We start from the raw sequence: 13,286 nt of genomic DNA, 5'->3' as shown, positions 1-13,286 counted from the left end.
GAATTTTGAGCATTACTTTACTAGCGTGTGAGATGAGTGCAATTGTGCGGTAGTTTGAGCATTCTTTGGCATTGCCTTTCTTTGGGATTGGAATGAAAACTGACTTTTCCAGTCCTGTGGCCACTGCTCAGTTTTCCAAATTTGCTGGCATATTGAGTGCAGCACTTTCACAGCATCATCTTTCAGGATTTAGAATAGCTCAACTGGAATTCCATCACATCCACTAGCTTTGTTTGTAGTGATGCTTTCTAAGGCCCACTTGACTTCACATTCCAGGATGTCTGGCTCTAGGTCAGTGATCATACCATTGTGATTATCTGGGTCGTGAAGCTCTTTTTTGTACAGTTTTTCTGTGTATTCTTGCCACCTCTTCTTAATATCTTCTGCTTCTGTTAAGTCCATACCATTTCTGTCCTTTATCGAGCCCATCTTTGCATGAAATGTTCCTTTGGTATCTCTGATTTTCTTGAAGAGATCCCTAGTCTTTCCCATTCTGTTGTTTTCCTCTATTTCTTTGCATTGATCTCTGAAGAAGGCTTTCTTATCTCTTCTTGCTATTCTTTGGAACTCTGCATTCAGATGTTTATATCTTTCCTTTTCTCCTTTGCTTTTTGCTTCTCTTCTTTTCACAGCTGTTTGTAAGGCCTCCCCAGACAGCCATTTTGCTTTTTTGCATTTCTTTTCCATGGGGATGGTCTTGATCCCTGTCTCCTGTACGATGTCATGAACCTCATTCCATAGTTCATCAGGCACTCTATCTATCAGATCTAGTCCCTTCAATCTATTTCTCACTTGCACTGTATAATCATAAGGGATTTGATTTAGGTCATACCTCAATGGCTTCAGCAATATGTGAACCGTGAACTTCCTGATGGTCAAGCTGGTTTTAGAAAGGGCAGAGGAACCAGAGATCAAATTGCCAACATCCTCTGGATCATGGAAAAAGCAAGAGAGTTCCAGAAAAGCATCTATTTCTGCTTTTTTGACTATGCCAAAGCCTTTGACTGTGTGGATCACAATAAACTGTGGAAAATTCTTCAACAAATGGGAATACCAGACCACCTGACCTGCCTCTTGAGAAACCTATACGCACATCAGGAAGCAACAGTTAGAAGTGGACATGGAACAACAGACTGGTTCCAAATAGGAAAAGGAGTTCGTCAAGGCTGTATATTGTCACCCTGTTTATTTAACTTATATGCAGAGTACATCATGAGAAACACTGGGCTGGAAGAAACACAAGCTGGAATCAAGATTGCCGGGAGAAATATCAATAACCTCAGATATGCAGATGACACCACCCTTATGGCAGAAAGTGAAGAGGAGCTCAAAAGCCTCTTGATGAAAGTGAAAGTGGAGAGTGAAAAAGTTGGCTTAAAGCTCAACATTCAGAAAACGAAGATCATGGCATCTGGTCCCATCACTTCATGGGAAATAGATGGGGAAACAGTGGAAACATTGTCAGACTTTATTTTTTTGGGCTCCAAAATCACTGCAGATGGTGACTGCAGCCATGAAATTAAAAGACGTTTACTCCTTGGAAGGAAAGTTATGACCAACCTAGATAGCATATTCAAAAGCAGAGACATTACTTTGCCAGCAAAGGTTCGTCTAGTCAAGACTATGGTTTTTCCTATGGTCATGTATGGATGTGAGAGTTGGACTGTGAAGAAGGCTGAGCGCCTAAGAATTGATGCTTTTGAACTGTGGTGTTGGAGAAGATTCTTGAGAGTCCCTTGGACTGCAAGGAGATCCAAGCAGTCCATTGTGAAGGAGATCAGCCCTGGGATTTCTTTGGAAGGAATGACGCTAAAGCTGAAACTCCAGTCCTTTGGCCACCTCATGCGAAGAGTTGACTCATTGGAAAAGACTCTGATGCTGGGAGGGATTGAGGACAAGAGGAGAAGGGGACGACAGAGAATGAGATGGCTGGATGGCATCACTGACTCGATGCACGTGAGTCTGAGTGAACTCCGGGAGTTGGTGATGGACAGGGAGGCCTGGCGTGCTGCGATTCATGGGGTCGCAAAGAGTTGGACACAACTGAGTGACTGATCTGATCTGATGGTGGTTTTGCTATTTTGGCCGCCATTTAGTCTCAGGCTCTGTTTCCTTCACAATTGCTCATTTACAGTGGGTTCTACTGTTTCTTTTCCCTTCTCTGTTCTTACTGTTGTTTACCCTAAGCTGCACCTTCCTCTTGGCTTAGCCTCCTGTGGGCTGTGTCACTGCCGGAGGACCCTGGGCTTCTCCCTCCATGGCCAGCTTGGCGCCAGCTCCCTGCTTCCTCTGCCTGTGTGGCCTCGTCGTGCTGTCCTGTCCTTGCCATCGAGTTGCTGCTACTTCCCTCCCTTCTATAGTGTCTCTATGGCTTCTTCATTCTGCCTTCCTGAATGACACAGGTCTTTCTAGGGTGGGAGCTTGGCTTCCTCACACCAGATGAGCACGGGGTGGTGGTGGGGGAACCCTGAGAGAGTGGAACGTCCACTGCAGGAGAGAAAGAGACCATTCTTTTTCCTGTCATATAGTCTGTGCCATTCGCTGTGACCCATTTTAAAATTATCTGTGAGATTCATTTTACCATAGTCTCACCGGCCCAATCACATCATATTTCTTGAGCATTTACCTAGACCGGGCAGTGCAGAGTTACTGAAGAGCGTACCCAGCGGACTTCCATGGAGCTGATCATCTAATGGGAGAATGTTAGATGTTATTCTAATGATTTGAAATTGCAGCTGTGCAGAGTCAAGATACACAAATGAAGAAATACATTAGGATCAGCGTGCCCTGTGTACTTTTAAAAGCTTTTTATTAAAGTATGATATACATATCGGAGAGGACATTTATAAGTATATGGCTTGATGGAGTCTCATGACCTCAAAATTCCTGTGTTGCTAGCACCAGATCAAGAAACTGATCAGCTTACAGATCTTGAGACCAATCAAGAACTTACCAGCACCCAGAAGTGCCCCCTCACATCCTCTTCATGTGCTGCTCCCTGTTGGAGGATGAACTCTGATGGCAGTCTCTAAAACTGTGGATTGGTTTAGTTGTTGTTATTCACTCACCAAGTTGTATCTGACTCTTTGCAACCTGATGAACTGCAGCACACCAGGCCTCCCTGTGCCTCTCCATCTCCCGGAGTTTGCCCAAGTTCATGTCCATTGAGTCCGTGATGCCATCCAACGATCTCATCCTCTGTCGTCCCCTTCTCCTCCTGCCCTCAATCTTTCCCAGCACTGGGGTCTTTTCCAGTGAGTCAGCTCTTTGGATCAGGTGGCCAAAGTATTGGAGTTTCAGCTTCAGTATCAGTCCTTCCAATGAATATTCAGGGTTGATTTCCTTTAGGATTGACTTTTGATCTCCTTGTAGTCCAAGGGACTCTCAAGAGTCCTCTCCAACACCACAGTTTGAAAGCATCAATTCTTTAGTGCTCTGCCTTCTTTATGGTTCAATTCTCACATTCGTACATGACTACTGGAAAGACCATAGCCTTGACTGTATGGACTGTTGTTAGCAAAGTGATGTCTCTGGGTTGGTTTAGAGAATGGATCAATATGAAGCCCGGGAAGGCCTCCTTGAGGAAGTATGCTTGAACTGAGAGCTGAAGGGTGAGAATGACAAAAATTCAGGTGATGATTGGAAAGAGTTTCCAGGTGAGTTCTCCTGTAGCAAAAGGGAGTGGGAAGCATTTGAGGAGCTGAAAGAAGACTGGCACGGGATGTGCAGAAAGAAGTGGGTGCATAGTGAGTCTGGAGAGAAAGGTAAGACTGAATTTGCTGGGTCTTGTGAACCATCATGTGAGGTTGTGCTTATCCTAAATGCAGTAGAGTTGGATAGAGGAGGGTGTCAGATATCTTTTTATGAAGAGATAGCTCTGGATGTAGGCTGAAGATTGGATTGGAGAAGAGCCAGGGTGCATAAAGGGAGATGGTTAGAAGCTTATTTCAGTATTCTAATCCAGAGAGGAAGTGGCTTGGTTAAGGGTGGCAGTAGCAATGCAGAGAAGGCAATGGCACCCCACTCCAGTACTCTTGCCTGGGATATTCCATGGATGGAGGTGCCTGGTAGGCACAGTCCCTGGGGTCGTGAAGAGTCGGACGTGACTGAGCAACTACTTTTACTTTTCACTTTCATGCACTGGAGAAGGAAATGGCAGCCCACTCCAGTGTTCTTGCCTGGAGATTTCCAGGGACGGAGGAGCCTGGTGGGCTGCCGTCTATGGTGTCCCACAGAGTCGGACACGACTGAAGCAACTTAGCAGGAGCAGCAGCAATGCAGAGAAGTGGGTGGATTTGAGAGATATTTCAGAGCAAGTATTGACACGACTTGTTGATGTTAAACTATAGGAACTGGAAGAGGAAGGTGTCAAGCATGACTTCTAGGTTTCTGGTTGGAAAAGTGGCAAAAGGGTGATGTCGGTCACTGACACCATCTGCCAGCTCAACTACATGGCTGTGAAGAATGCAGAGTTGGGAAAGAGTTGGCAAAACCAAGGACAGGCGTGATTAATTTTGTGTTCATCTAAGCAGTTGCTGGCTGTGGTGGCTCTAAGTCATAGATTGACACATGTGGGTATTAATAGAATGTGTTACATTTCTTTTTCTAACTTATTCCTCTGTACTCCTGAGGAAGAGATACACAAACACGCATACATGCACACCCACACACATCTATCCATGTGTACCAAATATGTGTATTGAATCTATGTATATATGTATGTATAGATATATACTTATATATCTATATATATTGAATATCTATCTATCTATCTATCTATCTATCTATATATATGTGAATATAGATGTAAAGAATCCACCTGCAATGCAGAAGACCCCGGTTCCATTGCCTGGGTCGGGAAGATCCCCTGGAAAAGGGATAGGCTATCCACTCCAGAATTCTTCTTCCCTAATGTCTCAGATGGTAAAGAGTCCGCCTGCAAAGTGGGAGACTCGGGTTCAATCCCTGGGTTGAGAAGATCCCCTAGAGGAGGGCATGGCAACCCATTCCAGTATTACTGCCTGGAGAATGCCCATGGATAGAGGAGCCTGGTGGGCTACAGTCCATGGGGCTACAAAGAGTCGGACATGACCGAGCAGCTAAGCCCAGTACAGCACGTAGATGTGTGTATGTCAGTGTGGAGTTTGTATTTTCCCTTTTAGCAGGCAGGAGTTAGCTAGAGTAGGTATATGGAGGAATGATGAGGTCTGTTGAATTTGATGAATATGAAAGGACAAATCCTACTTTCTTTTTGCAGCTCATAAAGCACTCTTCAGCGAGTTCACAGAGGGTCCAGCTGTCACTTTGATGATGCTGTACAGGATTTATTGATGCTGTGTCCCCGTACCTATGGTGGTGATGGGAGTAGTGATATCAAGAATAAAAATGTGTAAATGCCAATCCTGATCTCCCAATTTATCCCCCCACCTTTCTTTCTTGTTTTCTATATTTCTGACTCAATTCCTGTTTTGTAAACAAGTTCATTTGTACAGTTTTTTTAGATTCCACATAGAAGTGATATCATATATATTTGTCTTTCTTTATCTGACTTACTTCACTCAATATATATAAAAGATAACTAATAAGAACCTACTGTAGAGCACAGGGAACTCTCTTCAGTGCTCTGTAATGATATATGGGAATGGAGTCTAGAAGAAAGTGGATATGTATACATGTCCAGCTAATTTACTTTGCTGTACAGCAGAAACTAATACAACATACTCCAATAAAAAATTAATTCAAAGAAGGATAAAAATGTGAATCTTGCCCTGAAACAATTGAATAGAGGTGATTAAGTCATGATAGTACCATATATAATTTAATTAATATTGAAAACCAAATATTATACCAAGCATTGTGCTAGACACTGTAAATAGAAAGATGAGCAACGTTGACTTAGTTCCCAAGTGTGTATAAATTTCTTTATGCTGTGCTGGTTGTTGTGTTTCCATGGTGACCTGAAACAAGCATGGCATCTCTGCTCTTAATGGCACTTGCAGGCTCGTGATGTATCCCATAAGGGAGAAATACATGGTTTATGAGAGCTTATAAATAGGGCTTGGATCTAGCTAGTGACATCAGCAAAGGCTTGCCTAGGGAGGTTGATGATTAAGGTGCAAGAATAGTATCATTTGGGTAGGAGAAGGAGCTGAGAAAAACATATCTAATAGGGCCATTTGAAGGGGCAAGACAGACAGCCAGCTAGGTTCTGTATGATAACACATTGACCACTGAATTCTAGGGGCTTGACTTTAAAGAGGCTTGTTTCCTCCTTTCCCTACATGAATGATATACCTTGGTGAGGAGATTCCTGTTCTTTCTAGGCCCTGGAGGACCCCAGCTGATGGTGGTTTCCCCTTCTAGAGCACTGCTGGCTGGTTCAAAATGAGGAGAGAACACATGGAGTCCCCATGCCTTGCTTTTCTTTATTTCCATCCAGAAGTAACCTACTTCCCCTCACAGCCGATTAACCAGACTGATTGCATGACCCCACCTAACTGCTGGAAACTGGGAGACAGAGATAGCATGTACTGGAGTAATGATTATGGATATGTCAGAGGAGTAAAGCCTATCAGTGGCCATGAAAATGATATGTCAGAATGACTTGGTGGTTAATAAAAGGTGGGTGGTAAAGGAGGGGAAGGAGTTAGGGAGAAAAGAGGTGACCTTTAGCACCTGGGTGGATGTGGAGTTAAGGTACAATTCATAAGGTTAAGGGAATGATAGAGGCTTTTGAGAGGAAGAGGGTAAGTCTGGATGAGATCATGTTTAATCTGGGGTATTAGGTTGGAGATGCCCACAGACAGTTGGAAATGCGGGTTAGACCTTGCAAGAGAAGGGAGGGCTGGAGACGGCATTTTAAGTGTAAGGACAAATACGGAGCCATAGGTGAAACTACTGGAGAGAATGAAGATAGTGAGAACTGTATCTTATTTCTTTTTTTGGCTTAGTGTATTTAGTCTTTTTACATTTTTTGTTAGAGTATAATTCCTTTACATTGTTGTGTTAGTTTCTGCCTACAATGAAGTGAATCAGCTATATGTGTGCATATATCCCCTCCCTCTCAGACCTCCCCACCCGTCCCACCCCTCTAGGTCATCACAGAACACTGAGCTCAGCTCTCTGTGTTATATAGCATGTTGCCACTAGCTTTCTATTTTACGTGTGGGTGTGTGTATATGTCAATCCACACCTCCCAATTCATCCCACTTTCCTCATCCCACTTTGTGTCTGTGTGTCTGTTCTGTATATCTACATCTTTATGCCTGCCCTGCAAATAGGCTCATCACCATTTTTCTAGATTCCACATATACGCATTAATGTACGATATTTATTTTTCTTTCTGACACACTTCACTCTGTATGACAGACTCTAGGTCATCTTGGAGAGCACTTTCCTGCAGCCAATACCCGGAGAATAGCACATGAAGTTATGGTAGCCAGTGAGGGAACTTTCAGAAGGAAGAAGCAACCAGCACTGTCAAATGCTGTAGACATTTAAGAACTTGGAAAACGAGGCCAGTCATCAGGTCCAGGGAAGTGAGAACATCGTTGATGATCAGCTAGGAAGGAGAAAGAAGTGATGGAACTCTGGGTCATTATTAAAGTCGTGGGTTCCGGGATTTTTTTTAGTTTTTAAGGGGGGAGTAAATTCTGGATATGATGATAAGCATAGAATAGAGATGATGTGGAGAAAGAGAAAATGAAAATACAGGAAGAATAGTATTTAGAGGAGACCAGAGCAGAGTACAAAGTTAGCCTTGGTAACAAGGTGAGGGGCGTTGCATTTCTTTCTTAGAGCTGAAAGCAGTAGATGGGAGGGGCATTTGAAAATACAGAGAAGCATTTGAGGTGATGAAAGGGTTGGTAGAAGAGATGAGAAGATGTGCATAGCCCTTGTAGATTCAAGGTCCTTAGAGGCTTCCTGTTCATGATCCTGGAAAATACAGTAAATTGCTTGGTGGGATCAAATATTCAAATTAGCTCTTTACAAAGGTCAGAATTCTAAAATATCTTGATTACGGGCTGAAATACTGAGGACTCTATGAAAGGGCTATTATTGTGAAATTAAAAATAAGAGTAAGTGTTGCATTTTGAATAATTGTGCATGTTATTGTGCTGTGTTTTTATGGGAACATAGAACCAACCTGCTGGCTGTAGGGGATTACAGATCTTTTAAAGCAGAGTCAAGGTAGCTTGTAGGGCTGTGTCTGAGATTAATTAATGAGACTATCTTTCAGATGTCAGGCACCTTATTACTATTTATTAAGTGGGCACAATGTGTCCTTGGTGGTCTATTGATCAGTGTTATCACTTTAAAACCTGTCTGTCAGACTAGCTGTGAATTGCCTAAAGAAAATTCAATTATAAAGTGGTTGACTAAAATAACTCATGCATAAGGAGGGAATGAGTTATACCCATCAGAATTCATTTGCAGCATTAAGTCAGATTTTTTTTTTTTACAGGGTTAGGTCTTCAGTGTTCACTTTAAAAGTTCAAAGTAGGGCAAGCCATTTTTATCCTAATTTAAGAGCCACACAGGTGACTCAGGTATTGCCTGGATTAGAGTCTCTTGCCTAGCCAGATGAATAGACATCCTGCCCAGTGCCTAAGCTGTGTGAGTGACTGCTGTGTACTGTAAGGTGTACGCTCACACTGGGACTGGTAAGATCCCTGTGATTTCAGAAGTTGTGAAAAGAGTAAACAGTCCTGCAGACTCATCTGAAAACATATTAAAAAGGAAACACAAATGAAAAAGAACAGGTACTGGTTGTAAAGTGTTTCTAAATGCCATTTATTTTTCATTTTGTGCTTGAGAGTTTTAAAAATAACTGGTAGTAACCTCAGACAGATTCAACCTGTCAAAGTACTGAGAAAGAAAAGGAGAGAGTTCACTCACACAGGGAACCTTGACCTGAAGTCCACATAGTGCCACCCTTCCAATACCATGAATGCAAAATAGCTCAAATGGCCCATGACCTTAGAAGTTACCATATTATAGACTCTGCTGCTGCTGCTAAGTCGCTTCAGTCGTGTCCGACTCTGTGCGACCCCACAGATGGCAGCCCACCAGGCTCCGCCGTCCCTGGGATTCTCCAGGCAAGAACACTGGAGTGGGTTGCCATTTCCTTCTCCAATGCAATTATAGACTCTAGTTCGCTTTTAATCAAGTTGCTTTTAATCAAACATTTAACATGTACCCTCCCTGAATAAGGTCTTGTTACATTCTGGAAGCACAAAGCACAAACTTAAATAAGACTCAATCTTTGACTTTAGAGAACTTTATAGTATTGTATTATCATATATGTGTGTATGTGTTGGGGAGGTGGCAGAAATAATCATGCAAACCAGACTGTAATGGGTGACAAAAATGAGACCCAGAGTACTCTAGAAGTTCAAAAAGGGAAGGTAGTGTTTTCAGTCAGGGGATCAGGAAAGTTTTTAATGAAGAAAGTAGTGTTTAAAATGGACCCTAAGTAAAAAATAAACCCAATTATGGTGGTTTCAGTTCAGTTCAGTCAGTTCAGTTGCTCAGTTGTATCTGACTCTTTGCGACCCCATGAATCACAGCACGCCAGGCCTCCCTGTCCATCACCAACTCCCGGAGTTCACTTAGACTCACGTCCATGGAGTCAGTGATGCCATCCAGCTATCTCATCCTCTGTCGTCCCCTTCTCCTCCTGCCCCCAATCCCTCCCAGCATCAGAGTCTTTTCCAATGAGTCAACTCTTCACATGAGGTGGCCAAAGTACTGGAGTTTCAGCTTTAGTGAAAGAGAAAGATGGGGAAATGTGGTAAAGTTACAATGAAGAGCATAAGGCAGCGGAAGGGAAACAGGCGGTGGCAAAGTTTGAGGGGTATGCAACCTCACAGGCAGAAGCGAGGGGCAGGGGTAGAGAAGTTACGTAAAAAATATCCAGGAGGAAGGTAGGTTTGGAGGTTCTTAGATGCCTGAATGAGGAGTTGTTAATTTTTTGATTTGAGTGGAAGAAACTATATTTTGGAAGGCTAATGAGGTATGTATTCAGGTATGCATAAGAAGGGTTAGAGGCAGAGAGATGAGTTTGGAAGTTATTTTGATGATCTAAACGAACAATTGCAAAGATCTAAAGGATAGTTGATCTTTGAATTGGTATGAAGGAGAAAAAACAAAGATGCTCTTGATGTCAAATTTTTGTGTGTTAGCCACTGAAGGAGGGAAAGAAACAGGGGTGGGAGATGGTGATAAGATGTTGATATCCTTTTCATCAACAACAGTGGGTAAATCAGGACTGTTCTTTATGGGGGTCAGCGAGCATAACAGGTTTGGATTTCTACTTCTTAAATCATCGAAGTATTAGAATTTATCAGAGATGTTCTTCCTCAAGATGTCAGCCTGGGAGCCACGGACATGGCATTGAAGGAGTAAATCAGTTTCTGAGGAGCAAATGTGAGGATGTAGAAGACAGTAGACAGCTGGGTCTAGGAGCACCCCTGCAGTGAAGCAGTGAGGAGGGAAGCAGGGCTGTGGGAGGAGATGCGGAGGAACGGCCAGGGAGGGAGAAGCATGAGGCCAGTGGAAGAAAGTGTGCGGTGGGAGGGCACGAGAAAAATGAAGAATGAAAAATGTCTGTGGATGCAGCCCCTAGGATCTCACTAAAAGCCAGGATGCAAGAGATTCAGGGGTGAGTGGGTACTGGGGAGATAAAGGCAGTGTGTTGAGTGTGGTGCCCCTTCCCCATGTCATGCTCTGCCATCAACCCTGGCCTGGCTTGGCCTTAACCTGTGTCCTTCTTCATAGAGAATCATGCCAGACAAAGGTGGCTGTGGGATGGGGCTGTTTGGCATCCTGGTACAGACTCTTCCATCTAGAATTTTCGGAGAATAAGGTCGTAGTTTAAAAGAGAAAATGAGATACAGGACAGGAGAGACCTGAATATGGTTGTGACAAAGAGGGAGTCAGTAGAAAAATGTGGTTGAATTATGGGAGAAAGGAACTCATAAAGTTGTGCAAGTCAAGAGGGAAAGAGATCAAGTCTGGGTTTGGCTTGGCAAGAAGAGGAGACATTTTTTTCCTGAGATACGAGAGAGATGGTAAATACAGAGAGTGATTTTGAAACAGATGGAAAGAAATTTGGAGCACTTTAAGTTGGATTTCTGTAGTCTTTTCCTTAAAATGTGAAATAAAGTCCTCAGTTTAAATAGGTGGGTAAGATGTGAGCTGAGGCCCTTTGGTAAAGTCTAGGATAATTGCTGAGTATCAGGTGATTCCCCATCAATGTGAGATGAATAAAATAAGAATTAGGCAACCTTGAGGACCAAGTAAGGTTGGATGTCATGTATTTATAGTGACCTAGATTATGACTTTTTCCTTCAAGTGAGGGCTGTGCAGGGCTTACTAGTACTGAGGATGAACAGAGCAGGAAGGTTGGTAAAGAATAACGGCCTGCGAGCCAGGGGTAGTAGGGGTATATTATTGATACTATTTTGTTCCTTTTTTTTCGTTTTTTAGGAAATTTATATTTATTTACAAGTATAATTATTCATACATTGATAAGGAAGAAGCACAATCTGAAAAAGAATATATATATATATTCTTTTTCATTGTAGGTTATTACAAAATTTTGTCACAAAGAGTCGGACATGGCTGAGCAACTTTCAATTCACTTCACAAAATATTGAGTATAGTTCCCTTTGTTATACAGTAGGTCCTTGCTGATTATCTATTTTATACATAGCAATATGTATACATAGCGGTGTGTGTATGTTAATCCCCAAATCCTAATTTATCCCTCTTTCCTTACCTTTCCCCCTTGGTAACCACAAGTTTGTTTTCTATGTCTGTGGATCTATTTTGTAAGTTCATTTGCATCATTTTTTTAATTATTTTTTTTTAGATTTCACATATAAGCGATATGTGATATTTGTCTTTCTCTGGCTAGGTCACTTAGTAATTTAACATTTAGGTCCATCTAGATGTTGCAAATAACATTATTTCATTCTTTTTCAGGACTGAATAATATTCCATTGTGTAGGTATACACACACATGTGCATATACACACCATATCTTCTTTATCCATTCATCTGTCAATGGACAGGTACGTTGCTTCCATGTCTTGGCTACTGTGAATAGTGCTGCAGTGAACATTGGGGTACATTAATACTGTTTTGAATGTGGCTTATTTTTTGTAGACAGAATCACATGCACTGACTTCTTTTTTCTTCCCCACTCCTAGAGACTGACATATCAGAATTAATGTCACGAAATGGTAAAGAACAAAGGAGACAAGAGGGAAAGCCATGGCCACAGAGCCAGTGGGCCCTGGTCCCTTCGGCACCACTTCCTGGCCCTGGTCTTCTAGGCCTCCCCCTTCTAGTTCAGGCCCATCCAGTCCCTGAGCACCTTCAGCAGGACAGGGAATGTGCACACTGGGAGCTTCCAGTCTGTTGGTGGGTGGAGGTGGATTTAGTTTTGCTTCTGTACTCCCATGTCTGACATGGATGTGGTGGATTCTGCCCCTTGGTATCACCAGGAACTCTTCCTGCATGGCCAGCCCTCTGTTGCCTTAATGGACTGAAAACCACTGAAAGCTCCTTTGTCCTTTTTGCCACACTGGGCCTCTTCAGATACACTGCTGATGGCCCAGGTCAGGTCTGATTTCTCCCAGTCTCCTCAGACACTGAATGCTGAACTCCCATAGCTCATCTTGGGGGACAGTCTTGATAGCTGGAACATCTCCATTGGACCCCAGTGGACCTGATTCCTTATGAGTCTGTTCTGTGGAGACCTGAGGACTCCCCTGGCCAAACCTACTCAAATGTTCATATTGAGTTGGGAAATGTGAGGTGGTGGGTTAGCAAGCAAACTAGCATTCAAGACATGAGAAGTGGAATGTGAAATAAACCAGAGAGTCGTAAAACATTAAGATTGATGGTGAGCAGAGAAATACCAATTTGGAAATCAGCCTGCATCTTGATGTCTGGAAAGATAGTATGGAACAACAACAGCAGCAGGGCAAAATGGACAGGGCAGCAGGCAAGAGGTGGTCGGTAATGTGTGGCCTTGCCAAAACACCATTTGGCCTCCTGCTGGAGAGTAGACTTTCTGGAGCTTGGCTTTCCTAGGGATTTCAGCTTGAATCAGCCTGGGGGCACTGGTGAAAAATAAAGGTCGATTCTAACAAAGAATCACAAGAATCTTTCCTTTAATCACTGCTTTTTCCAGAAGATATTTGCCTCTGCCCATAATGGGAGATGTCATGCTTGAAATAAAACGTTAGTGAAACTTTTTATTCAAACATGGGCTT

At 42.8% G+C, this 13,286-nt stretch overlaps 1 protein-coding gene across 10 annotated transcripts in view; it reads left to right on the top strand.

Moving 5' to 3' along the window:
* CCDC85A (coiled-coil domain containing 85A) overlaps positions 1-13,286 on the top strand; it is a 224,788-nt gene that overhangs the window by 78,904 nt on the left and 132,598 nt on the right. The window contains exon 3 of one of the 10 annotated variants that reach the window (XM_086323783.1): positions 5,258-5,398. The exons of the other annotated variants lie outside the window; for them this stretch is intronic. Within the exon in view, the coding sequence (XP_086179909.1) occupies positions 5,258-5,331 (74 nt within the window). The 3' untranslated portion in view covers positions 5,332-5,398. Of the gene's footprint in view, positions 1-5,257; positions 5,399-13,286 lie in introns of those variants that run through there. 10 annotated transcript variants of the gene reach the window in all.

The sequence above is a fragment of the Bos grunniens genome, chromosome 11 (assembly GCF_055505025.1).
Source record: "Bos grunniens cultivar Pamir isolate PY7600 chromosome 11, Bosgru_T2T1.0, whole genome shotgun sequence".
Lineage (NCBI taxonomy): Eukaryota > Metazoa > Chordata > Mammalia > Artiodactyla > Bovidae > Bos > Bos grunniens.
Note: the sequence above shows the minus strand (reverse complement) of the source record. Positions and strands in the feature narration are given on the sequence as shown.